Genomic DNA, 26,854 nt, shown 5'->3' on the forward strand with positions numbered 1-26,854 from the left:
GAGTCAAGAATTAGGAGGCTGAGCCTCAGAATAAGGCATCACCCATTGAAGATCATGACGAAGAGAAACTACTTCTCTTGGAGTCATGGATTTAAAAGTAAAATCCTGCAGATGCTGGAAATCTGTAAACGGAAAACATTAGTCAAGCAGATCAGTGGACTAAAGCACTTGAAATCAACTGGAAACATTAACTATTTTCCACTTTACAACTGCTGCCTGACCTGTTGAGTATTTACAACATTTTGTGTCTTGTCGGTAATTTTTCCACCCAGTCCTCTGTAAATGCAGAGTGATAAAGTATATTCAAGTCGTGGTAGATAGATTTTTTAGCTATAGAGGACTTGAGGTCTATTGTGGGATTGGGGAGTGTGGTGATGAATAGATTAAGAAGTAAGGCAACAAAATGGAGTTGAAGCCATCAATCACATAAGCCACGATTTTATTTGAATAGCCGAGGAGGGTCAAAGGGCCCTGTGATCGATTCCTGCTCCCATTTCTTTTGTCCCGCGTGGCCTAGAATTCATTTACAGTACTGCACCCTTGTTCTTTAGTTCCAGACTGAAGAATATGTCTATCCCATCAATTTTCCCCAAATCTTTAATCCTCAGTTACATCAACCCATCAGCTTTCATACCCTAACAGAATGCAAGCCCACTCACCCAACCTGTCCTGAACTTGTTTTGATCTCAATATCACTCTGAACATTTGGAATATTGTGTGCAGTTCTGGATGCTCCATTACAGGAAGGATGTGGAGGCAAGGCAATGAAGAGGGTGCAGTAGAAGTTCACCAGGATGCTGCCTAGATTAGAGGATATTAGCTGTAAGGAGAGGTTGGACAAACTTGCATTGTTTTCTCTGGAGTGGTAGAAGCTCAGAGGAGGCATAGATAGGGTAGAGAGAGTCTTTCTTGCCAGGGTAGAAATGTCAAATACTAGAGGACATAGCTTTAAGGCAAGAGGGCGAAAGTTTAAAAGGAGATGTGCAGGGCAGGTTTTTCCACACAGAGTGGTAGGTGCCTGGAACACACTGTCAGGGATGGTGATGGAAGCAGACACAATAGTGGCTTTCAAGAGGCATTTAGACAGACACATGGACATGCAGAAAATGGAGGGATATGGATCACGTGCAGGCAGATGGGTTCAGTTTAATTTGGCATCAAGGTTAGCACAGGCATTATGGGTTGAGGGCCTGTTTCTGTGCTGTACTGTTCTGTGTTCTGTCATGTTTTGTGTTGACAGCAAGATCTTCATTGCATGTGCATTTTGCACAGACTAAGAGGCATCATGGCTACCACTGGAATACCAAGAATTGATCAGCAAGATTCTCTCCTTCTCCAAATATTGCTTATTTCCTCCTCGCATGCTCTGGTATTTCAACACCATGACAATAAATCAGTGCTCACACAGCAAACAGCGACCACATAAGCAAGATACTAGGAGATGGAAGGTACAGTTGGCTGGGGATTCCAGTGTACTTCAATGGAAATTAAGGAATTAAATGGAAAAGTAGTAACATTTGCAAGTCAGGATGGAGTGCAACTGAAGGGAATTTTCAACGGAATGTATTCCAATTTTCCCACTGCCCGCTAACTCACAACCTAACCTTGAAGTGACACGGCTTTCATTATCTTGGTCCACAAAGTGCCAACAGAAAGGCCAAGATACCCAAGAGGCAAGGATGATCCTTGAGAGCTGAGCCCAAGTTGGGATCACAGAAAACCAGAGCGACCTTAAACTGTACCTACTAACCCTTACCGACACCCCCACTAGGCAAAACCCTCCACAAGCACAATTTCCCACCCTATTAAGATATGGATTCTGGAATAAGGCACAGATCGCAATAAAGGCAAGTGGAACCAGACCAAGATCATGAACTCGTGAGCTAATCAAAGTGGCAGGGTACAGTGAGACTGAATCTCCAGTAATGAGATCAGCTCAGTTCCAGTAACGAGATCAACTCAGTCTTCAGTGTTCAAGGTTGTGACATTGGGAAGTGGTGTCAGAGAGACCACAGGAAAATTATTGTACAGCATTTTCTATTGCACAGGACATACTGCAGCATGATGTCCTAATGGTGAAGTAATAAATGCGAGCATTCAGTATGAGAACTACTCCACTTCATTGCCTTATTAATTAAGATTTACAGCATCTCATAGTTACTTGGCATTGCTATATTCCAACAGATGTCTACATACTTGGTCATTATGTCAAAACTTTAAACTGCTGGATAAAATAAATCCTTTCTTATTGGCTTTGTTTTCTAACATTTCAAAGGAATATAGATATAAACTTAACACCTTTTTCTAGGAAAATGGGATGCGAAATAATTTAGTTTAAAAATTTCAGAAAAATAATCGAGGATAGTTTAACAAAATTAGACCTTTGACAATAGACTCAAACTCATGGACTGGTTTGCTAAAACAAAAATCTAATGCTCTCAAAACAAATGAATAGGTGCTCTTTTGTACAGAGGAAAGAAGCTTTGACAGTCAGACCAAAGATAATCTTGTTCATTTCCATTCTGAATTTAAACACTATGGCCACAAACGAATGAAAAGTTGTTTGCAGACTTTACATGGTCTAAGGGAGCCAAGATTGAGCCTTTATCCAAATTTCTGCAAAGTAAAGCCAACAGAATACATTAATTTATGACTACAATGCGATTGTACTTACAGAAAATTATTTCACAAATTTTAAAACTATTATCTCTTGTATTTCAATTTACCAATAAAGCACCAAGTTAATCATGCCAAACTTAACTGTTGGATAGAAAGTTTTGTGAAGAGCTAGAGATACAGAATCATTCTGGCAGAGGAGTGGATCTTGCACCCAACACCCAGATCCTTACACCAGTCTTCTTAATAGTGCTCATAGAGCACAATTACCTTCAATGCATTCAACTGTGACAAATACAGCTGAACCTTTTGTTCATGGCAGATCACTTTAGTCCTCTTCACAAAAGTGGTTTTCTTGGTATTCAGGCAAGAACGAAACTGTTGCAACTAAAAAAGAAATTACAATAAGCCAATTAAAATGTTTTAAAGCCATTTTTTACTGTTACAAGTTATCTTTTTCCACCTGCTATCATTAGCTTAATCTTCAGATAACGTTCTTTTCACAGAAATTTCTTATTTAACAGTTCAAAATGCAGCAAAATAATGGTGGGTGTGTACCAAACCTAAATTAGGCTGCCATTATTAATGACAGAGGACTGAGGGCAGCCATGAACCTGGATATCAACATGCATCTTTCTTCAGAAAGTAAGAGACAGCAACTACAACTTTTAATTAAGAAAGATCAAATAACTGAACATAACCAAACTTAACTAATTTTAGACTCTAATCAAAATTTACCTCTTCTTTTGTCATTTGCATCACCTCTTTCAAAAGTGGCAAGTTCACCTCCGACAGGAGCTTATCAAGGTCTAACAACTGATCCTTCAGGCTGAAAAGCAAATGTTAAATAAAATTATTGGAGTCATTTAGAGTTCATTAACATTAACCAGTAACCCAAAAATTGGAGGAGTGCAGATATCTGAGGGTGGTAGGGTGAAAACAGCTTGTCAGAAGGGGAAGGAGGGCGAACATGCACCAGTCTACATTGGTGGATCAGCGGTGGAGAGGATCAGCAGCTTTAAATTCCTGGGAGTTAACATATTTGATGACCTGTGCTGGGCCTAGCACATAGATGCAATCACAAGGAAGGCACACCAGCGTCTTTACTTTCTTAGAAGGTTAAGAAGGTCTGGCATGTCACTGACACTCTAAGAAACTTCTACAGATGTACCGTTGAAAGTATCCTGACTGGTTGCATCATGGTCTGGTACAGCAATTCGAAAGCGCAGGAACACAAGAAGCTGCAGAGAGTAGCGGACTCAGCCCAATACATTACAGGCACATCCCTCCCCACTATCAGTAGTATCTACATGAGGTGCTGCCTCAAGAAGGCAACATCCAAAGATCCCCACATTCCAGGCCATGCCATCTTCTCGCAGCTACTATCAGGCAAAAGTACAGAAGCCTGATGTCCCACACGACCAGGTTCAAGAACAGCCATTCAACCAATTGGTTCTTGAAGCAACCTGCACAGTCCTAATCACTACCTCAGTAATAACAACATTATGGCCACTTTGCACTAGAACGGACTTTTTTTTTGTTGCGTTGTGTTCTGTATAGTTTATGCTTAAATTTATGTTTTTCTTGTGAATGTTGTGTCTCTAAAGCTATGTGCCTGTGATGCTGCTGCAAATTTTTCATTGCACCTGTGCACACGTGTACTTGTGCAATGACAACAAACTCAACATTGACTTCTGACTTTAAATAGACAAAATGGAAAATACAAGTATTGCACTAGAGGGTCCTACAGGAAACAATTTTAAGCAGTCTCTAATGAGTTCCAAATAGGCAGAGCAATAAGTGACAACTAGCAGTAACTGGCAACATTTTGCAGAAAGGTCCCAAGATGACACCTGTAAAGTGGGAATACCATATCAAGGCAGAGGGAAAGGCTATTCTGGAGTCACACTGTGCCAAAGGGATAATATCTTCACACTTTAAATCATAAGAACATAATAAATAGGAGCAGAACAAATCAGCCTCTTAAACCTCCTCCGCCATTCAATAAGGTCATGGCTGATCTTCTAACTAAACACTATTTTCTGGCTTATCCTGACATCCCATGATTCTTCCAACATCCAGAAATCTAACAATCTTAGTGTTGAATGCATTCAAGGACTGAGCCTCCATAGCCCTCCAGGGTAGATTCCAAAAACTCACCATAATCTCTGAGGAAATTTCTCCTCTCTGCAATCCACTTCTGGGTTTTTTTTTGAAAATGCCTTCTTCCATGAAAATATATACAATTATTTGTTTAATTCCTCTGCCATTTTCTTATTGCTCTTTATAAATTCTCTCATCTATAAAGAGACCCACATTTGCTTGTCTTTTCCCTTTTACACACGTATAGAAACTTTGAGCCCGCGTTTATGAGAGTAATCCATTGTGGCGTATTCTATTTTCCTTGACTTCATCGAATTCTTGGTTGTCCTTTGCTGAATTCTAAAACTCTCCCCATCCTCTGACCTGCTGCCTTTTCTGGCAACTTTAAGCCTTTTCCATAGACATAATAACATCTTTTATTTCTCCAACAGATTGCTTTTAATGTATTTTTGTGCCATAACAGAATGTACATTTGTTACACAGCATATATTTTTTTTAAATGCTAGTCATTGTCTGTTCACTGCCATATACTCTCATAATCTGCCAATTTAGCCCTGCCAACCCACCTCTCATACCTTGATAGTTCATTTTGTTTAGATTAATATCTTGCTTTCAAATTTAACTATAACACTTCCAAACAATGGAAAATTCTGTTTAGGGGGTCCATTTAAAACAAGATTATTAATTAACTCTTTCTCATTGCACAGTACCAGATCCAAAATAGCCTCCTGTTGCTCAACATATTGATCTTGAAATTCATCTTGTATGCATTCCAGAAATGCAACCAGTACATTGAGAATGCCAATTTCATTTGCCTAGTCTAAGTTTAGATTGAAGCCACCCATTATTACTATATTACTGCTGTCAAATGCAGAATTATTTATACCATACTGTATATCACTACAATCAGAGGTCTGTAAGCAATTCCCATCAATGTTTTCATTGTCCCCTGCTGCTTCTTAGCTCCACCTAAAATAATTCTAACTCCATTTCCATTTCACAATTGTCAAGCAAAATTTCTTCTGATCTACTATCCTTCCCCACTTCATTTTCCCTTCACCCCTCTTTTTCGAAATGTCAAACACCTTGGAATATTTAGTTCCCAGCTTTGGTCACCTTGCAGCCTCGCTTCTATAGTGGCAATTAGAACATCCTATTTCCCTTAAAGTTAATTCAACAAAGGTTCACAAGATTGATTCCTTGGATAAAGAGAATGACATTTGAGAAAAGGCTGAGCAGAATAGGAGAATGAGGGGCAATCTCACTGAAACAAAAGACTGAGGGGAAATGGCAGGGCAAATGTTGCAACTACGTTTCCCCTGATGAGAAGTTGGGGCAGTCTCAAGGCAAGTAGTTTTAACTATTTAAGAATGAGATGAAATCTGAGGGCTATGGATCCTTGGAATTCTCTGCCACAGAAGGGGCTGAGTCAATAAGTATAGTCAAGACAAATTTTTGGACTGTTATGTGATGAAAGATTCTAGGAAATCAGACAGATGTTGAGGCTGGATCAGATTATGACCTTACTGAAAAGCAGAGTAGGTTTGAGGGAATTTTAAAAAAAAATTAAGGAAATGGGCATTACTGGAAAAGCTGGAACTTATTACCCATCCCTATTTGCCCTTTAGAAGGTGGTGGTAAGCCACCTACAACTGAGTGGCTTCTTAAGCCATTTCAGAGGGCATTCATTAGTTAAACAAAGGTGGATCTGGAGTCATATAGGCTAGGCATAGTAAGGGTGGCAGATTTATTCTGCTGAAGGATGTTAACATCAGATGGCTTTTTATAACAATGTGGTAACTCTGTGATCATCATTACTAAAACTAGTTGTGTTGGGATCTGAACTCTGGTCTCTGGATTGATAGTCCAGGCCTCTGGATTGCCAATTACGTAACTAACATTTGCTTTACCACTCTCCTCCTGCTTCTATTTCTTAAGTTCTTCATGTTCATATGCTGATAGATTTAGATGAACTAGAGTGGGAGACAATTATAGTGGGGCATAAATACCGGCCTGATCCTGTACACTGAAAGCTCAACTTCTGAACTGTCAATTTTTTGAAATAAGAATACAAGAACACAAGACATGGAAACAGGATGAGGCCATACAGCCTTTGAACCTTCTCCACCATTCACCAAGATTATGGCAGATCTTGCACAGCAGCACTGTTCCCATAGCCCTTGATTCGTTCAATGCCCAGAAATATCAAAAATTTACCATCCTCTGAGAGAATTTTCTCATCTCAACCCAAACTAGCCTTCTCCCCTTTATTCTGAATGTGCCTTCTAACCCTAGATTCCTCAGTCAAGGGAAACATCTTCCCTGCATCCAGCTTGTCAAGGTCTTCAGGAATTTTCTAATCTCCTCTCATTCTTCTGAACTCAAAAGAACACAGACTCAGTCTACACATTCTCCCCTCCTACAGCAGATCTGCCATCCCTGGAACAAGTTGAAGAACTCCTTACTCCACTCCCTATATGGTAAGTACATCTTTTCTTTAGCAAAATGGCCAAAATTACATACATTACTCCAGGTGCTGTCTCACCAAGGCCCTATACAATTATAATTAGGCTTCCCTACTCCTGTAAGGAAACCTTCTCATAATAAAGACCAACTTACCATTTCCCCTCCTAACCACTTGCTGCACTTGCACATTGGAATGCAGTGACTTGCGTACAAGCTCACCTAGGTCCTTTTCAACATCAGCTTGAGCCAGTCTCTCACAACTGAACAAATAACTTTGTTTTGTGCATCAAAGTAGATCACATTTTCCTTCCCCCACATGATTTTCCTTCTGCCACGTTTTCGCTCACTCACTCAACTTTTCCACGTTCCCTGTGGTCTCTTTATATCCTTCTCCCTCCTCACTACGCCACTATTTTAGTATCATCAGTAAACCCAGAAATATGATACTTCATCCTCTCAGCCAAATCGTTGACATACATCGTGAAAAGCTGCCGCTCAAGCACCCACCCCTACAGTATGGAAACCTGAGGATCCATTTATTCCCAATCTGCTTCATCCAATTCTCAATCCACATCAGTAATATTACCCCAAATTCCACATGCCCTAACCTTGTAAGCCAACTTCCTTTACAGGATCTTACAAAAAGCCTTCCAGAAATGCAAATACACCACATACACCAGCATCCCCATATCTATTCTACTAGTCACACTCTCAAGGAAGTCCAGTAGATTGATTAAATATGATTTTCCCCTTTATTAATTCACATCGACTCTGCTCAATCCTATTATTCTTTTCAAGGCATTCCAATACATCCTCCATTGTGGATTCCAGCTTTTTCCTTATCATATACATCACACTAACAGGTCAGTAGTTTCCCATTTTGTTTCTCCTTTTCTTAAACAGTAGGATGGAGAGGGGAAACAGAGAACTACTGACCTGTTAGCAAAGAGCAAGTTCCATTTTAAACACTCCATTTTTAGTGTAATGGAGGACTGTATCAGAAGATTTCTATATTTGCATTGTGTTACAGATATCCAATTGGAAAATTCAGCTGCAAAAGTAGTTGAATTCTGAAAGCACAGTCAAAAGTCCTGAACAAAATTAGTTTTTAAAATCTAAATAATGCAGACTGATCAGGATCCTCTGATTAAGGGGTCAGCTTGAAACATTGTTTCAAGCTCTGTTTCTGTTTCTTCCCACAGATGCTGCCCGACTTGCTGAGCATCTCTGGCATTTCTCATTTTGATATCACATTTCCAGCATCTGCAGTTTTTTTTTGCTTTTTGACAATCTGGATCTTTCAATTTTTACAATTATTTTGAATAAATCCCAAGCAAGTTAAACTAATATTCAACTATACCTTGTCAGCAATCCCATTTGACTTCAACTGTGAAAACTCATTTTTATTAATAAGATCTTGTATTGATAGCTATTAAGTTAATAAAAATATATTTTCCCAGAATACAAAGTAGAAACAGCTCTCATCACAGACTGCAATTTTTAAGACTTCATAGAGTCATACAGGATGGGAACAGGCTCTTCAGCCCACCAAGTCTGCACTGACCGACTACCACTACTAATCCTTTTTTTCCCTCCCCATATTATCTTCAATTCCCCCCAGATTCTACCATTCACCTGCACAAGAGGTGCAATTTACAGTGGCCAATTAACTCACCAACCCACAAGTCTTTTGGAGGAAACCAGAGCACCTGAGGACATCCACACAGTCACAAGGAGAACATGCAAACTCCACACACACAACACCCGAGTTCAGGATTGAACCCAAATCTCTGATGTGGCGAGGCAATGACTGTACTTAAACTTTACATACTCATTTATGGCTGCAGAGAGTGCAGAGCTATCCTCTTCATAAACTTCCCGTTTTGGTCGGTGAATAAACTTCACAGCCAGCCAGTTTTCCAGTTCTGAGGATCTGTCCAATTCAGGCTGACCAAGAAATAAAATAATACATTTTTAATTAATACCATGAAAACAAATTTCAGCCATGGCTCAGAATCGATAACAAACTCAAGTAAAAATACTTAAAAGTTTTGTGCATGCTATGGCCTACTGGTCATCGCTGGGTTACGAGTGTGTTCCTTTTATATAGATGTCCATAAGTCAATTTTGTCCATAAGTCAGAAAATACACAAAATCACTCAATATGGTAATCACACCTCCACAGTATTGCAATGAATGGTGTTGATGAGGGCCAATTAACATGAACATTTATTTATGGTCTTCCCTTGCCTAGTTGCAATGAGACAACACCAGGATGTCCCACAATCAATGGTTGGTTTCAGTGGACTTAAAGTATCAGTGGAGGTCACATTGTTTAATAGAGTATCATTGCACAAGTATCAATAAAAGCGATTGCTTGTCAATTTTCAAAGCGCCCCTCATAAGTGGCCTCTGACATTGAAACTACCAGCCTGTGTTCTTGGGACAATGGTGTCTAATTATTGCAAGAAGGCTACATATAAACATGTTTTTTTTCCAAGACTGGTTCTCATTTGAACTTAATAATATTTATAGGAGTTCACTTGCATGTTCGGGTGTCCGCAAGTCGGGCATTCATAACCGAGGAGGATCTGCATTCTGCAAGGAACCCCCTCCACCCTCCGAAAATGTCTACAACCTCAAAGAAACAATTCTACATCAAATTAAAAGGATGCTTAATCTGTCATCTTCTCTACCTCTCATTCTTCTCTGTGATATCATGACTTTCATTTTATCTGTAGGCACAAATACAACTATACAAGCCATTGTAACTGCTGAGTTAAACTGGGATTTATCAACTCTGTGATGTAATGGTGTGCAAATGAAATAGTGTTAATTCATGGCCAAGTTGCTACTACCATCAGTTCATAATTCACTATATTGTGGGTTAAAGTTCCACTCTAGAGGCCTGCACATAATCCAAGTAACTACTCCAGTATAATGATGAGAAAGTGCTACATAGCTTAAAGTGCCATTGCTCAGAAGGTTAAACCTCTCAAAATGAGATGAATGATCCCATTGGATGGTCAAAGATATGGAGAGCTTTTCTGATGACCCAGCCAATTTGTAACCCTCAAAGTCAGCAATGAAGACATTGTTGTTTGCAGGTCTCTGCAATGTGTAAATGGCTGACTCAATTCTGCCCCGACAACAGTGACTGTTTGGTTGCTGGAGTTCTTTGGGACATCCAAAGGTTGTAAAATAGTTCTAAATATCTCATTAAAAAAAAGTTCAGCAATACTATTACAGTTTAATACTTGCTATATGGGCCACAACTGAAAGAACTTTTAAAGTATATTATGCAATAGGTTGAAGTACTGAGAGTTAGAGGTCTGTCATTGTCAAAGGGATCAATTTCAATGAATTACAAAAATAAAGACAAACAGATATTTCTCCACAGTAATTGGTTCCATTCTATTGGCAATAAATACTCTAAGATATTTTGTTTAACAATGAATAGTCAGCTTGAATATAATATTAACGTACAATTTAAAATGTTGCATAATACTTAAATTCAATTTTGAGAAGGGAGCACCATCTAAAAACTGAAAAAAAAACAGGCTGCTGTTTTTGATAGTGGAACACTGCTCCCATGAGCAGCGCTGCTGACAACCGGGCTTACACATGGGAACAGGGTGAAGAAATGGCAGGCACATGTACAGCTCCAGTCAAATTTTTATTCCATTGATAAAACCACAGCATTAACATCTTAGATGCAGCATTGTCATTAATAAAATGTGTAATTAGTAGAAAATGGCATGTCCAATGCCCAAGTGACTGATTAGCCAACCAAGTAAATGCCATGCTTCATCTACCATTTTTTACTCCAAGTTGGGTGTACTGATAAAGTTCCATTTCATCTCTCATGTGGGTATTCAGCAACCAAAATGGTACTGCTTATATTTGAATTTAGTACCTTAGTGCTTCTTTCAAAACTTCTTGATGCAAAAACAAAGTCTCACAACCTTCTTCAATTAGAAATTGTAAAATTTAACTGTGGGCATGTTTCAAATTCAGTTTATGTGATGTATTTAAAAAGTGGCAACTTCCAAGCCAAAATGAAACAAAAGGACATTTAAAAGACTTAGAAATACACAAATAAATGCATGTCTTTGGTTGACATTTTAGTAATGAAATACAGCCTTATGAGAACTTACAAGACATTTCTGCATGAAAAGAACTCTAAAGGAACTGAATATCTGTAGATGTACTCTTACATTGACTTGCAGCTCACTCTGGCGAGATTTCTGTGCACGTGTTTGAACTTTCAAGAATTTGAAGAATTCCCGGACCGTGATCTCACCATCCATCAATTTCTACAAGGGAAAGTATTTCTTTACTCAGGTTTCAAAGATTTGGTTTTGCAGGACATTATACATAAGTATCCATATCATATAAAAAGATCCTGGATTTGAAACCACACCTTGTCTATGGCATGTAGGCAATTATAATCAAGTTACACATGGCTTTATTCTAAATGTTGTATTATCCTGTTGAAATGCAGCAAGTCATAAACCACATATACTGTAATACCTTTCTGGCTGCCCTAGATGTTATTGTAAATCAGCAAAAAGTCTGAAAGATAAGCAAACTTTAATATAGCTTAACACAAAATAGATGAACAAACACACAATCAAAGCTTCACTTGAATTACTACATTTGAAGTAACAGACAGAACAATAAAATGACCATACCTGATGCAACTCAGACTCCTCCAAGATCACTAGGGATGCATTCAAGTTACATTTTGGAGCTGAAAAAAGATTTAAAAGTTGCACAGCAAATTTTCAAAATGATCAAAATGTTAAAACTCCATGTTCCCTTCATCACAACTATCTATCATTAATGCATGTCCCTTTAAAAGCCCATTATTTTTATTTCCACCCATTCCACCCTACATCTGGTCATTACTGAATTAGCTGCATATGGTGATGACGTGAAGAGCATTTTTCGGTATTATTTATTTATTAAATCGGTCTGATTTGATTCACAAAAAAATTTAAATATACAAGACATCCGTAAATTCAGAACCTTGCTTGCTTAGTTAAGGCTACAGAATTACAGATGCATCTTATTACCCTTGGACTAAAATTACTTACAATTATAATATAGCACATCAAAAGAATTGATCTCATGAATCAAGCCAGGAGGTATTAAAATTGGAAATAGTCACTTTCTACAGTATTCATGTGCATCACAGATTATGCGCTACAATAACATAATAAATAACAAGCCTTTCCTGAACTTCACTCATTTTGTCTGACTTCACCTTGAACAAATGCAAGTCTTAGTGGCACAGATTTTTAAAAATTCACAACCATCAGAAATTCTACCTTTTCTCATCTTAAACTGCCATCCCTCTATCCTGAGACTATGTATCTAATTCCAGATTCCACAATCAGGACAAATATCCTCACACTATCTGGCCCACCAAAATCCCTCTAGGATCTTACAAGTTTCAAAAAGATCAGGTCTCTTTCTTCTGGACTCCAAAAGAATGAGAGCAACTTAAGTCTAATTTTTTGTCCAAAGATAATCCCTTCATCCTGGAATCTGTCTGATTAAACAAGTACCATACACACTAAAACCCATTAGAACTAGTATAGTTAGTTATCAAGCTATATTAATAGCTAATGATCTTCTTTGTTTAGGCTGGCTTGCAATTTGTTTCTTACCTTGTGCCAAGTTAAATGAACTCTGATAGTGCAGTAATACTACATTTTAATTGGCTGCACCATCAGGTGAGGGAAATCAAAACAGAATCAGTGCTTCAGGTAAATGAATTTTAGTTAGTTATCTCTTGAAAGAGGAATTGAAGTGAAAGAGAGGCATTTTAAAAATAGAAAAACTAAAAGCATCATTGCTCTCAGTCTTCAACTGATGAAATGAAATAACGGAACTAGTGTCCTGTCAACCCTTTTAATTTTAAAAGGCAGCCAGGCATTCAGTCTCAACTTGAACTGCATTGGAAGCTACTTGTTTAGCCAATGGAATTTTTTTTTTAATTTATAAATATCCTGTTGGTTAGCCAGGCTAAAACTGACAAAACAAAAATACTGTGATTAAATGCAGCACCATGCTCTTGATGAATGAACAAAAGCTAGCAGGTAGGATCAAGTGAGGAAGAGCTGAAAACACTTGTGTTGCAAATTAATCTAAACGAGTATTTTCTTCTAAAAGTCAAGAATGTGGCAGCATTCCCAAGCTCAAATATATGGAGAGGTGAAGCTCTATGGCAAGCCATTTTGAAACCTGCTTGATTCATCACCCTTTACTTTTGTTTTGATTAAATCTCTATCAGAAACAAGGTAAATGATCCCTTGGAAACAAGTACTTGAAATGTCTGTACCATTCCAAATTCTGTGGAACATTTTTCTTAAATCTTTGTTTGCCAGAAAGACTAGCATTTAGTGCCATTCTCTAAAAGGTAGGCATCCATTGGTTGAACCAAAGGAAATGGGATACATCACAGAATTTGGATCTGAACACTTCTATTGGTCCAGTGTAAATCAGCAACAAAACAGAAGTACTCAGAGTGGAATTCAATACTAAAGTCACAGATAGACTGGCCAATGGGGTTACTTTCCATACCTCACACTCCACGTTTCCCTTCTTTCCAAACAAAGAAATATTCTCGGTGCAAATGGAATTGAGTGTTACATCACAACTTACTGATTGCATGAGCAGAGGTACCATCACCTTTGGTTGAATCTAAGGAACTGTTACTATCCAGGCTCTTTGTCGTCATACTCAGCAAGTTCTCTTCCACCGTTTCATGCCCTACTCCTTCCCCCTGCACAAGAGCTGTAATTTTGACCTGTGTTGAAAATACCTTGAAAATTACAGGATATACCACTTCCATGCCAGAGTCAATAATACTACCAATATTTAGAAATATTAAATTCATAAATTAGTAATTTATCCATTATTGTATTGAAATCTTTACAGTTGAATCAGCTTGACAAAATAAGATTCCTCACAATGAACAGTGATTTCAATCTTTCTTTTACAGGAATTTGTTCTTCTAAGCACCCACTACAAATTTCCCTCACGTGGCCCTTAAGGAAAGGATTAAATATAGTTGAAAAAGAGTGAGCGCTGGTGAAAATAAGCTATTCAAAACAAATCTAATGTTATGTGATGAACTCCATTGAAATGAGGCAGACTCCAATAAGTACTTCAACACAATCTCACATGCAACTTTACTTGGGTGAGAGAAAGGGGACATCAGTGGGATTCAGTTGTCATACACGTTACAGTGAGCACCTTAATGGAATACACATCTGCATCTTTGCAGAGAATCAGACATCAGGATTCGATGTTCTGTGAACTACTATACAGTGGCATGCAAAAGTTTGGGCACCCCTGGTCAAAATTTCTGTTACTGTGAATAGTTAAGTGAGTAGAAGATGAACTGATCTCCAAAAGTCAAAGTTAAAGATGAAACATTCTTTTCAACATTTTAAGCAAGATTAGTGTATTATTTTCGTTTTGTACAATTTTAGAGTGAAAAAAGGAAAGGAGCACCATGCAAAAGTTTGGCCACCCCAAGAGAGTTGAGCTCTCAGATAACTTTTACCAAGGTCTCAGACCTTCATAAGCTTGTTAGGGCTATGGCTTGCTCACAGTCATCATTAGGAAAGGCCAGGTGATGCAAATTTCAAAGCTTTATAAATACCCTGACTCCTCAAACCTTGTCCCAACAATCAGCAGCCATGGACTCCTCTAAGCAGCTGCCTAGCACTCTGAAAATTAAAATAAATGATGCCCACAAAGCAGGAGAAGGCTATAAGAAGATAGCAAAGCATTTTCAGGTAGCCGTTTCCTCAGTTCATAATGTAATTAAAAAATGGCAGTTAACAGGAATGATGGAGGTCAAGTTGAGGTCTGGAAGACCTAGAAAACTTTCCGAGAGAACTGCTCATAGGATTGCTAGAAAGGCAAATCAAAAACCCCCGTTTGACTGCAAAAGACCTTCAGGAAGATTTAGCAGACTCTGGAGTGGTGGTGCACTGTTCTACTGTGCAGCGACACCTGCACAAATATGACCTTCATGGAAGAGGCATCAGAAGAAAACCTTTCCTGTGTCCTCACCACAAAATTCAGCATCAAAAGTTTGCAAAGGAACATCTAAATAAGCCTGATGCATTTTGGAAACAAGTCCTGTGGACATGAAGTTGAAATAGAACTTTTTGGCTGCAATGAGCAAAGGTATGTTTGGAGAAAAAAAAGAGTGCAGAATTTCAAAAGAAAACCTCTCCAACTATTAAGCATGGGGGTGGATCGATCATGCTTTGGGCTTGTGTTGCAGCCAGTGGCACGGGGAACATTTCACTGGTAGAGGGAAGAATGGATTCAATTAAATACCAGCAAATTCTGGAAGCAAACATTACACTGTCTGTAAAAAAGCTGAAGATGAAAAGACGATGGCTTCTATAACAGGATAACGATCCTAAACACACCTCAAAATCCACAATGGTCTACTTCAAGAGGCACAAGCTGAAGGTTTTGCCATGGCCCTCACAGTCCCCCGACCTAAACGTCATCGAAAATCTGTGGATAGACCTCAAAAGAGCAGTGCATGCAAGACGGCCCAAGAATCTCACAGAACTAGAAGCCTTTTGCAAGGAAGAATGGGCGAAAATCCCCCAAACAAGAATTGAAAGACTCTTAGCTAGCTACAGAAAGCGTTTACAAGCTGTGATACTTGCCAAAGGGGGTGTTACTAAGTACTGACCATGCCGGGTGCCCAAACTTTTGCTTCGGGCCCTTTTCCTTTTTTTGTTATTTTGAAACTGTAAAAGATGGAAATAAAAAAGTAATCTTGCTAAAATATTAAAGAAGTGTGTCATTTCTAACTTTATGCCTTTTGGAAATCAGGTCATCTTTTACTTGCTTAGCTATTCACAGTAACAGAAATTTTGACCAGGGGTGCCCAAGCTTTTGCATGCCACTGTAAGTAGTTGAATGGCCAGTACAATTTAAATGCCAATTCATTAAAGCCACTTCATACTGGATCAACGATTATAGTCCAAAAAAAGGTCTTTGGAAGGAAAATATGTATACTTGGTCCAAAAGCCAAACTTTCACTGTACAAGATGTTGTCTGATTTTACTTATAACACTATTCACATAGAATTACAGTTGAGGCTATATTTCATCTCAAAATTTTGTGGATAAAATGACAAGTCTTAATCAAGTTTATTATTACTAAAATCTTTAGAGACAGTAGACTTAGGTCAATTTCTTATTCAGACTTTAAACTGTTCTTTTACCCCAATTCATTAACTGAAAGTAATCAGAACAAGTACGTCACTATATCATAGAAATATTTACAACTGCCCTTGTTGCTCATGTGCACACTCTTTTTCATTTACCTCTTTTCTAGAAGAATCAGTGCCCTCTTGTTCCAATGTTCTCAACATTTTTCTTTTATTGCATGCATTTCCATTTTCTTCTTCACTCCAAGCCCGTTTCTGGCAAGGACTTTGTTCCACTGTTGAACTTATTTTTGAACATACAGGAACCTGGCCTGTCTCATTGATACCTTGTTCAGGAGCTGACAAAGCTTCTCTACACTGCTGTTCATGGATGGCGAGAGTGTGTGCTTCACTGGACTTCAAACAGAGAGATGGATTCACCCGATCCAACATTCTGCTTTCTACGTCATCACAATCAGTCACTTGCATTTTGTTCTGTCCATCTGGCTGTTCCTGAGAGTTACCAATAGGTTCAAATACATTTGAACGTTCAAGTTCTTCTGATTTGGGCATTGCATTCAGAAGTGAGTCAGAACAGAGATTTTCTACTGACGGTTTTACTACATTCTGATGATTTGAATTTACAGTTCTACATAGATTTCTTCTACTAGGCAATTTAGGAAGGAAGACACCAAGAGAGATTTGAGAAAGTGTGTCCTTAACAAATGAATTTTGTTTTGGGAAACAAGGCTTTGCAGTAAATGTTTGACAATCTGCAGGGCCGTTGCCATCCACTGGAGGCTTTCCTAATGCAGGATCAGAAGTTATATCGGTCATGGAATTCAATTTCTGAAATGACACATCAGGTACACTTGACTTTCTGGATGCATTACATTCCAAATTGTTAGTTGTTGTACTTGCAGATTTAGTCCTTGCCTCGTGAGCAGCACATTCGGTAACCTGATATTGAACAAGCTCTTCAGAAACGGCCTCCCTGGTCTGATCAATTAGTGTTCTCTTCTGAACTTCAAGGTCACTTTTGTGTGTTAGAGTGGCGTCAGAAGAATTCTCTGTGCAGAGCAGAGAATACTCAATTCCTTTCAGATTCCTTTTTTCATGAGGTCCAGTTATGCACATTGAATTTGCTTCCAAATTGCTTTGAATACTACAATTAGCATGATCCATTTGATCACTGAAATGCTTTTGCCCTTTTACAAGCACCATCTCGGTAATTTTGTGTTTACCAGATTCATCATGCCCCCCATGAATAGGCAGAATGTCATTTTTTGTAACAGCCGCTACTTGTTCGGAAACCACGGTATTCTTAATGGAAAATGATGACTGAACAGCATTCAAATCAGAGGACATTTTTGCACAACAAAATGCTCCATTTGCAACTGCCCCAAGGTTTCCAATATCAATATCAGTTTTATAGCTTTTGGTCACGTCCATGTCATTTGCTTCTGAAAATATTGTGGTCTTATCACTCGGAAAAGAATCAGCTGAACACGTTGTTAATTTCACAGCTGGACCAAGACATCCACCTTCAATTGCAACTGTATGACTTCTGGTCATATCCATATCATTTGCTTCAAAGAATACCATAGTGTCACCACCAGGAAAGGATGTACTGGAACTAGCTGCACAATTTACAACTGCCCCAAGATTCATTCTGTCTACTGCAACTGTAGGGCTTGGAGCAATATCCTTATCATTCACTTTTGAAAATATCATAGTCTTCTCATTGGGAAAACATGCCAGAGTATTACTGCAACTTGAGGTCATTTTATGGAAGCCAGAAGTATGATTGCCATTCAGCTTAAAATTTCCATCCTCAATTGTAACTGTATGACTCTGTGTGATGTCCATATCATTTATTTCTGAAAACATCATGGTCTTATCACTAGACAAGGATGCACTTGACCCAACTGTGCAATTTGGCACTCTCCCAAGATTCCCACTCTCAATTGTAACTGTGTGGCTTTTGGTTATATCCATATCATTTGCCTCTGAAAATACTACCGTTTTTTCATTGGATAACAATGCCGGTATAGATCCAGGAGTATTCAGTCTGGAACTCTTCCTTGTTGACTGTAATGCTTTGTTTGAAATTTGTCCTAGATTGTCACTTTCAATTGCAACGGTATGACTCTGTGTGATGTCCATATCATTTGCTTCTGAAAACACCATGGTTTTATCACTAGGCAAGGATGCACTTGACCCAACTGTGCAGTTTGGCACTCTCCCAAGACTCCCACTCTCAATTGTAACTGTGTGGCTTTTGGTTATATCCATATCATTTGCCTCTGAAAATACTACCGTTTTTTCACTGGATAACAATGCCGGTATAGATCCAGGAGTATTCAGTCTGGAACTCTTCCTTGTTGACTGTAATGCTTTGTTTGAAATTTGTCCTAGATTGTCACTTTCAATTGCAACGGTATGACTCTGTGTGATGTCCATATCATTTGCTTCTGAAAACACCATGGTTTTATCACTAGGCAAGGATGCACTTGACCCAACTGTGCAGTTTGGCACTCTCCCAAGACTCCCACTCTCAATTGTAACTGTGTGGCTTTTGGTTATATCCATATCATTTGCCTCTGAAAATACTACCGTTTTTTCACTGGATAACAATGCCGGTATAGATCCAGGAGTATTCAGTCTGGAACTCTTCCTTGTTGACTGCAATGCTTTGTTTGAAATTTGTCCTAGATTGTCACTTTCAATTGCAACGGTATGACTCTGTGTGATGTCCATATCATTTGCTTCTGAAAACACCATGGTCTTATCACTAGGCAAGGATGTACTTGACCCAACTGTGCAATTTGGCACTCTCCCAAGACTCCCACTCTCAATTGTAACTGTGTGGCTTTTAGTTATATCCATATCATTTGCCTCTGAAAATACTACCGTTTTTTCATTGGATATCGATGCCAGTATAGATCCAGGAGTACTCAGTCTGGAACTCTTCCTCGTTGATTGTAATGCTTCATTTGAAATTTGTCCTAGATTGTCACTTTCAATTGCAACAGTATGACTCTGTGTGATGTCCATATCATTTGCTTCTGAAAACACCATGGTCTTATCACTAGGCAAGGATGCACTTGACCCAACTGTGCAATTTGGCACTCTCCCAAGACTTCCACGGTCAATTGTAACTTTATGGCTTTTGGTTATATCCATATCATTTGCCTCTGAAAATACTACTGTTTTTTCATTGGATAACAATGTCAGTATAGATCCAGGAGTATTCAGTCTGGAACTCTTCCTTGTTGACTGTAATGCTTCGTTTGAAATTTGTCCTAGATTGTCACTTTCAATTGCAACAGTATGACTCTGTGTGATGTCCATATCATTTGCTTCTGAAAACACCATGGTCTTATCGTGAATAGAAGATGCACTTGACCCAACTGTGTAATTTGACACTTGCCCTAGAACTCCACTATCAATTGTAACTGTGTGGCTTTTAGTCATATCCATGTCATTTTCATTGGAAAACACCTGGGTTTTATCAGGAAAGCTTGAAAGAATACCCAAAGATCTAGAGGTCACTTTAGTTGTATCCGATACCTTATTCTTCTCAATTTTTTTTAAATATTCATAACCTGTCACTGTGTGTTTATGAGTATATAATGGCAACATTGATCTCTCATTTATGTTAGCTGTGACAACTGTTGGTTGATTTTGATTTGTTGGGTGAGCTGTCTTCTTGATATCAATAGGTACAGTAACACTTCCTGTCACAGCAATACAATCTTCTCCAGGAAATACAACAGCCTTGTCTTGAGGAAGGGAAGAATTAAGTGATCCTCTATTGCCTAGTTTCTGTGTGTTATTAAGTTCCTTTACTGTATGAAGATGGTCGGATTTCACCAAGGCAAAATTGTTAATACTAACAGTATGGCTTCTGGTGATTTCCATATCATTATCATGGTCCAGAAACAATATAGTTTTATTTGCATCTAAATTGTTGATAGTATGGTTTTGGAACACTGAGTTATTTGTCATTTCTGTAGCTTCACAATTTGAAGTAACACCCAAGTCTGCCTGTTTAAATACCTGTTTCTCAAAGATGGAGGGCATGAACATCATCTTATTCTCATCTGCCTCAGTGTGTTTTATGCTATTTAAGAATGATTTAAAATCAATTGTCTTTTGATGTTTGGGAACTGTATTTTGTCTGATAGAACTATCACCTGCGTCATGACTGGAATTACTATATGCTAGTTTTGTAGAATCAAGTTCAGCCAAGAAGGATTTGAAGTCAATTTTTTTCTGAAATCCAGATGCAAGTTCCGATTCAGAAGCCGTGACTGTTTCTTCACTTTCCCTTCGCACTTCAAGCCCAGAGATGGGGAAGATTTGACGTGTACTGACAGTTTCAATAGGTTCACTGGACTGTTTAAAAATGGAAAGTTAAACACACTTTAACATAGTAAAGATCAGATTGCATTCTAATTATTTCCTTATATTTTAAGTATAAAAATGGAAATAAAACTGATTAACAACTACTAAAATTACGTTCTGAAGAACTTGCTGCTTTTTGTAATTTCAGCATACCAGAAAGTGGCCTTACAAGCAGACTATTTGGATATTCAGCCACACAGACAAAAGGTTAGATATTATATTTCCCATTAAACTGGATGCAAAACAAAGCTTTATTTTCCACAAATTACCTCTAATTGTTGCAGAGGAGTTCGGAGAGGTGCATGAAGCAGTGCATCCATACCTTGGAATAGGCAAAAAAGTTCAAGTCAATACTACATTGTTCCTTTAGAGGTACATCCAGTTTACTAAATCATACACAAATAAGACACGATTTATCTGCTTTAGATTTTTAAACAAAGTCAAAGAATATAGCCTGTGTTTCTCCCTTGAACTGAATGCATGTTTGGGAACCCAAGGACAATTAAGAGTAAACCACATTGGTAGATCTTTGTGACCAGATCAGGAAAGGATGGCAGATTTCCCTTCTTGAAGGACATTAGGTGAACCAGATGGATTTTAATGACAGTCCAATAGTTTTATGGTTACCTGTGCTGGTATTAGCCTATATATAAAAAAATACAGATTTATTTAATTACTCAAGTTTAAAATTCATCAGCTAGTGGTGGGATTCAAACTTACGTCTTCAGATAAATAGTCCAAGCCCCTGTATACAATCCAATAAGTAGGTAATATAACCAATGTAAAATTTGCTAATCCTGAGGACTCAAAATTCATATTCTGTCTCAGAGCAGGAAAAAAGATTTAACTCCAAAGATTACTTCTGTTTTTAAATAGCAAGAGAGAAAAAGATGGTGGAACCAACTAAAAGGTATATGGTCAGGGGCAGTCAGGGGAAATTGCAGAATCACTTTGAAGTACTCAAAAGGCCAGCATATAGTATGAACATGCATCATCAAAATGGGGACCGGGATGAGGTTGGAAATTAGGAGCAACAGCATGGTGAAACTGGGAAGAGAATGGGTCCAAGTACAAAATTTTCAGGTACATTAATCTGCCTAGTGTGCAAGGGAGGAAGTGTTTACTGAAGTAATAGATACCTTTAAACAGAGAATGGAACTCACATCAGTAGTAGAGAATGTGAGAATCTAATGACAGCAGGGCACATGAGAAACTCACAAATCTATGTTGATTGCCCAGAGGAAAATCACGTTTAACATTTTTTGGAAGTATTTTTCCTGAGGTGGCCTCCTACTGCTTCTAGTTCTCATGTTCTTTTACCTCTAAATTTGACACATTAATGCCCTTATGGGATTTAGAACTGCCTTACTTTAATATCTCATCTTAAGAAGCAACTCCAACAGTACAATAAAGCCTTATTAATGTGTTGAAATGCCCTCCTAGATTATGTGCTCAATTCACTACAGCAGAATTTGGACCTATAATTTTTAAGTGATGGGAAATATTTTGATGAAAGGAGAAATGCCAGAATTGTTTTAAAAGTGAAGGTGAAAGTTCAAAGTTCTGTGTTAGTTATCGTAAAGAGCTATTTAGAGAAGCAATTAGAACAACAAAGCCATGGCCCTGAATATATCAAAGACAGATGGAATGCATAATGTTAGACAGATTCCTATTGCAAATGCTGTAAAGGTGTTTTGCAGGCAATTGGATTTCAAGATGCTCAACAGAGCAATAAAGTCAACTTGAATCACAAAGTAGCAAAGATGATATTTGACATTAAGTGCTACCAAGCACATTTCAATGCAAAAGTGGACAGAAATTTTGAAACAAGGCCTGGCAGTTTAGGAATTGAAATCAAAGAATGCACAAAAATACAGGTTGAATTATTTTTTTTATTTACTGTTCCCCTTTTCTGTTCTGGGTAACTTGCCATTTTATCAGAAACAATATACCAATTGTTTGTTCAAAAGTGAAACATTTTGACAAAAGTAATGTAAATAATTCAAAAGGATAATTGGAGAAAGAGGAGAATATTTTAAACTCACCAGCAATCCTGAAATGTTTTTGTTGCATCACATCTCTGAAATAAAAACAAGGTTGTTTTGTTTGACTTTATCAGCCTGACAAAATTCAAATTTCATTTTCTCAGCAGATTTAATCTTAACTCTAACTGCTGCACAGAAGAAAAATAACTCCAATATTTTTAAAATTTAAACTGTAAAATTTATCCAATGCCAAATGCAGATACTTCAAAATTGTCTTTAAAAAAAAAATACACCTCTACTTTCACTATGGTTTATTCATTGCTATGAACACAGGAGATAGTCAAACTCTGGGATGGAAAAAGACAAAGGCGGCTGCAGGAATATCCAAAAGTACCACTGCATAACTAACAGATCCATTTTGAAAGACTCATTTGTATAGCAATGCTTTATTGCAGATATTAAAAAATACTTCAGAGCTCTCAGAACAGATTGCTCCATGCAGAGAAATTGTTGAGATTTCAGTCTTTGCTGTTTCTCAGAAATAAGTTACTAAGCATTGTCGCAACAATTATATGCACACCTAAGTGAGTCTGTTGCACACAAGGATTTCATAAATATTTCAATAGTGAATGCAAGACCAAAAGAGAAACCACACGAGTTATTTGCCTATTCCTACACACCATCTCCACCCACACCCAAACTTTAAATCTCACCAATTTATGATGTGCACAAAATAGTTAATAAGTATTAAACATTCTTGAATTACCTTTGTTATTGTTCTTTATTTTCAATAAATAGATTTGATCTTTGAACTATCAAATATATCAGCCATTTACTATGCTGTAACAGCATCTTTTGACACAGGACCACGAGACATAGGAACAATATTAGGCCATTCCGCCCATTGAGTCTGCTCCGCCATTCGATCATGGCTGGTTTATTTTTCTCTCTCAACACCATTCTCCTGCCTTCTCCCCATAACCTTTGATGCCCTTACTAATCAAGAACCTATCAACCTCTGTTTTAAATATACCCAATCATATGGCCTCCACAGCCGTCTGTGGCAATGAATTCCACAGGTTCACAATCTCTGGCTAAAGGAATTCCTCCTCATCTCTGTTCTAAAGGGACCTCCATCTATTCTGAGGCTGTGCCCTCTGGTTCTAGACTCTCCCATTACCAGAAACATCCTCTCCACATCCACTCTATCCAGGTCTTTCAATATTCTGTAGGTCTCAATGAGATCCCCCCCCAACCAGCCCCCCCATCCTTCTGAACTCCAGTGTGAGTACAGAGCCATCAAATGCTCCTCATACATTAACCCTTTCATTTCCTGCATCATTCTTGTAAACTTCCTCTGGACCCTCTCCAACGCCAGCACATCCTCCCTTAGATATGGAGCCCAAAACTGCTCACATTACTCCAAATGTAGTCTGACCAATGCCTTACAAAGCCTCAGCATTACATCTTTGCTTTTATATTTTAGTCCTCTCAAAATAAATGCTAACATTTGCCTTCCTTACTACCGACTCATCCTGCAAGTTAATGTTCAGGGAATCCTGCACTAGGACTCCCAAGTCTGCTTGCAGCTCCAATTTCTGAATGCACTCCTTGCTTAGAAAATAGTCTATGCCTTTATTCCTTCCACTAAAGTGCATGACTGTACACTTCTCTACGCTGTATTCCATCTGCCACTTCTTTGCCCATTCTCCCAACCTGTCCAAGTCCTTCTGCAGACTCCCTGCTTCCTCAACACTATCTGCCCCTCCACCTATCTTTGTATCATCCACAAACCTGGCCACAATGCCATCAATTCCATAATCGAGATCATCAACATACAACACAAAAAGTAACGGACCCAACACCGACCCCTGCGGAAGACTACTAGTCACTGACAGCCAAACAGAAAAGGCCCCCTTTATTCCCACTCTTTGCCTTCTGCCAGTCAGCCAATTTTCTATCCATCCAGTATCTTTCCTGTAATACCATGAGTTCCTGTCTTGTTTAGCAGCCTCATATGCAGCACCTTCTGAAAATCCAAGTAACCAATATTCATTGACTCTCCTTTGTCTATCCTGCCTGTTACTTCCTCAAAGAATTCCAACAGATTTGTCAGGTAAGATCTCCCCTTAAGGAAACCATGCTGACTTCAGCCTATTTTATCATGTGTTTCCAAGTACCCTGAAACCTCATCCTTAATAATGGACTCTAACAGCTTACCAACCACTGAAGCCAGGCTAACTGGCCTATAACTTCCTGTCTTTTGCATCCTTCCCTTCTTAAAAAATGGAGTGACATTTACGATTTTCCAGTACTCCTGAACCATTACTGACTCTAGTGATTCTTGAAAGATCACCTCTAATACCTCTACGATCTCTTCAGCTACCTCTTTCAGAACCCTGGAGTGTAGTCCATCCAGTCCAGGTGACCTACCTACCTTCAGACCTTTCAGTTTCCCAAGCACCTTCTCCTTCGTAATAACGACTTACTGTCCCTGACTCTCTCAAATTTCTGGCATGTTGCTAGTGTCTCCCACAGTGAAGACTAATGCAAAATACTTATTCAGCATCCCCCACTACTACCTCTCCAGCATCATTTTCCAGTGGTCCGATATCCACTCTTGCCTCTCTTTTACTCTTTATATATCCGAAAAAAATTTTTGGTATCCTCTTTTATATTATTGGCTGGCTTACCATCATATTTCATCTTTTCTCCCTTTATTGCTTTTTTTTTATTTGCCTTCTGTTGGTTTTTAAAAGCTTCCCAATCCTCTAGCTTCCCACTAATTTTTGCAATATCGTGTGCCCTCTCTTTTGCTTTTAAGAGAGGGCACACAATATTGCCTCCATCTCTACCCAAAACTAGATTTAAAGCTTCCTCCCTATCCTTTTCAAAACAAAATAACTGACAACTAAAAATGTTGAGAGAGTTCTTCCCCATCATTGAGCCTGGTCTCAGTTAGTTATTACACCATAATTCTAGACATTTGCTTGTGCCTGCATCTTATGAATCTTAAACTCTTAGACTGCATCATATCTGACCCGATTCCTTCTAGCTCCAAACTATCTTTTATTCTTATATTCTTGGTCTCTTTCAGTCCTCTGCACGTAATATTTCTTCTGTATTTTTGCTCCGCCACCTCCTGCCTAATTAAGAGTACAAAAAGTGCAAGCATGTGGAAGTCATATGGCCCCATGCCTATTCTGGCAGCATCTTTTGACCTTGTCTATTTCATCCCTGAACCTTAGATCCCCCAATTACCACAGTGCACAAAAATCCAATCTTAGCTTCAAACATATTCCATCACTGAACACCTTTAGCACTCTAGGATAAAGAATTTCAATGAATCACAACCCTACAAATAAGGAAATTACTATTCATTGAGTTCAAAATGGCTGACCCTTTCCCAGATTCTGCACTCACTAGTTCTAAACTAATCATCAAGCAGAGAACAAATAGCTCTCAATATCTACTAAATCATAGCCTCACAGAATCTTATTTCAATGGCATCACCTCTCATTCTTCTATAATGCAGTGAGGTTAGTCAAATCTCTTCTCATAGGTCATAGTGAATCTCCACTACATTCCCTCCAAGCCACATATACCTTTCTTTACTTCTAAAGATCAAAACTGCACAGTCCTCCATTTGTAGCCTTACTAAACCCTGTACAACCGCAGCAATATGTCCTTAATATTCCAACTCCCTTTCAATAAAGGTTGCTGTAATGTTTGTTCCCCACAATTGCTTAATTATCTGCAAGTTAAGTTTGCATGTTATGGCCCAGCACATCAAGAACCCTCTGTACAACTTTATTTTACTGGTACTCACCTTTCAATAAGCAAGATTTTTCTATTCTTTCTAGCAAAATGATTGGATTCACAAATTTTCCCCCCACTTTTTACCCCATCTACCTCCTTACCTATTCATTTGACTATGGTTATGGCCTTCACATGACACCTTAACTCACCTAATTTGGCACATAGGCATTAACAGAGATTGTATCCTCGGTTATCTGTAATAGTGATGCTTGCCACAAGCCTCTTGTAACATTCTGCCAACTTCAAAATTACAAAA

The 26,854-nt window shown here is 38.4% G+C and overlaps 1 protein-coding gene across 1 annotated transcript in view; it reads right to left on the bottom strand.

Annotated features, from left to right (window-relative positions):
* The window catches only part of LOC127569359 (kinetochore scaffold 1-like), a 70,479-nt gene that overhangs the window by 27,002 nt on the left and 16,623 nt on the right, over nt 1-26,854 (bottom strand). Inside the window, exons 9-17 of the mRNA XM_052013968.1 lie at nt 22,840-22,874; nt 21,064-21,116; nt 16,562-20,785; nt 13,858-14,002; nt 11,880-11,938; nt 11,403-11,501; nt 9,017-9,132; nt 3,355-3,445; nt 2,887-3,003 (exon numbers count right to left, since the gene is read on the bottom strand). Of these exons, the coding sequence (XP_051869928.1) occupies nt 2,887-3,003; nt 3,355-3,445; nt 9,017-9,132; nt 11,403-11,501; nt 11,880-11,938; nt 13,858-14,002; nt 16,562-20,785; nt 21,064-21,116; nt 22,840-22,874 (4,939 nt within the window). The remainder of the gene's footprint in view (nt 1-2,886; nt 3,004-3,354; nt 3,446-9,016; nt 9,133-11,402; nt 11,502-11,879; nt 11,939-13,857; nt 14,003-16,561; nt 20,786-21,063; nt 21,117-22,839; nt 22,875-26,854) is intronic.

The sequence above is a fragment of the Pristis pectinata genome, chromosome 1, assembly GCF_009764475.1.
Source record: "Pristis pectinata isolate sPriPec2 chromosome 1, sPriPec2.1.pri, whole genome shotgun sequence".
Taxonomy (NCBI): Eukaryota; Metazoa; Chordata; class Chondrichthyes; order Rhinopristiformes; family Pristidae; genus Pristis; species Pristis pectinata.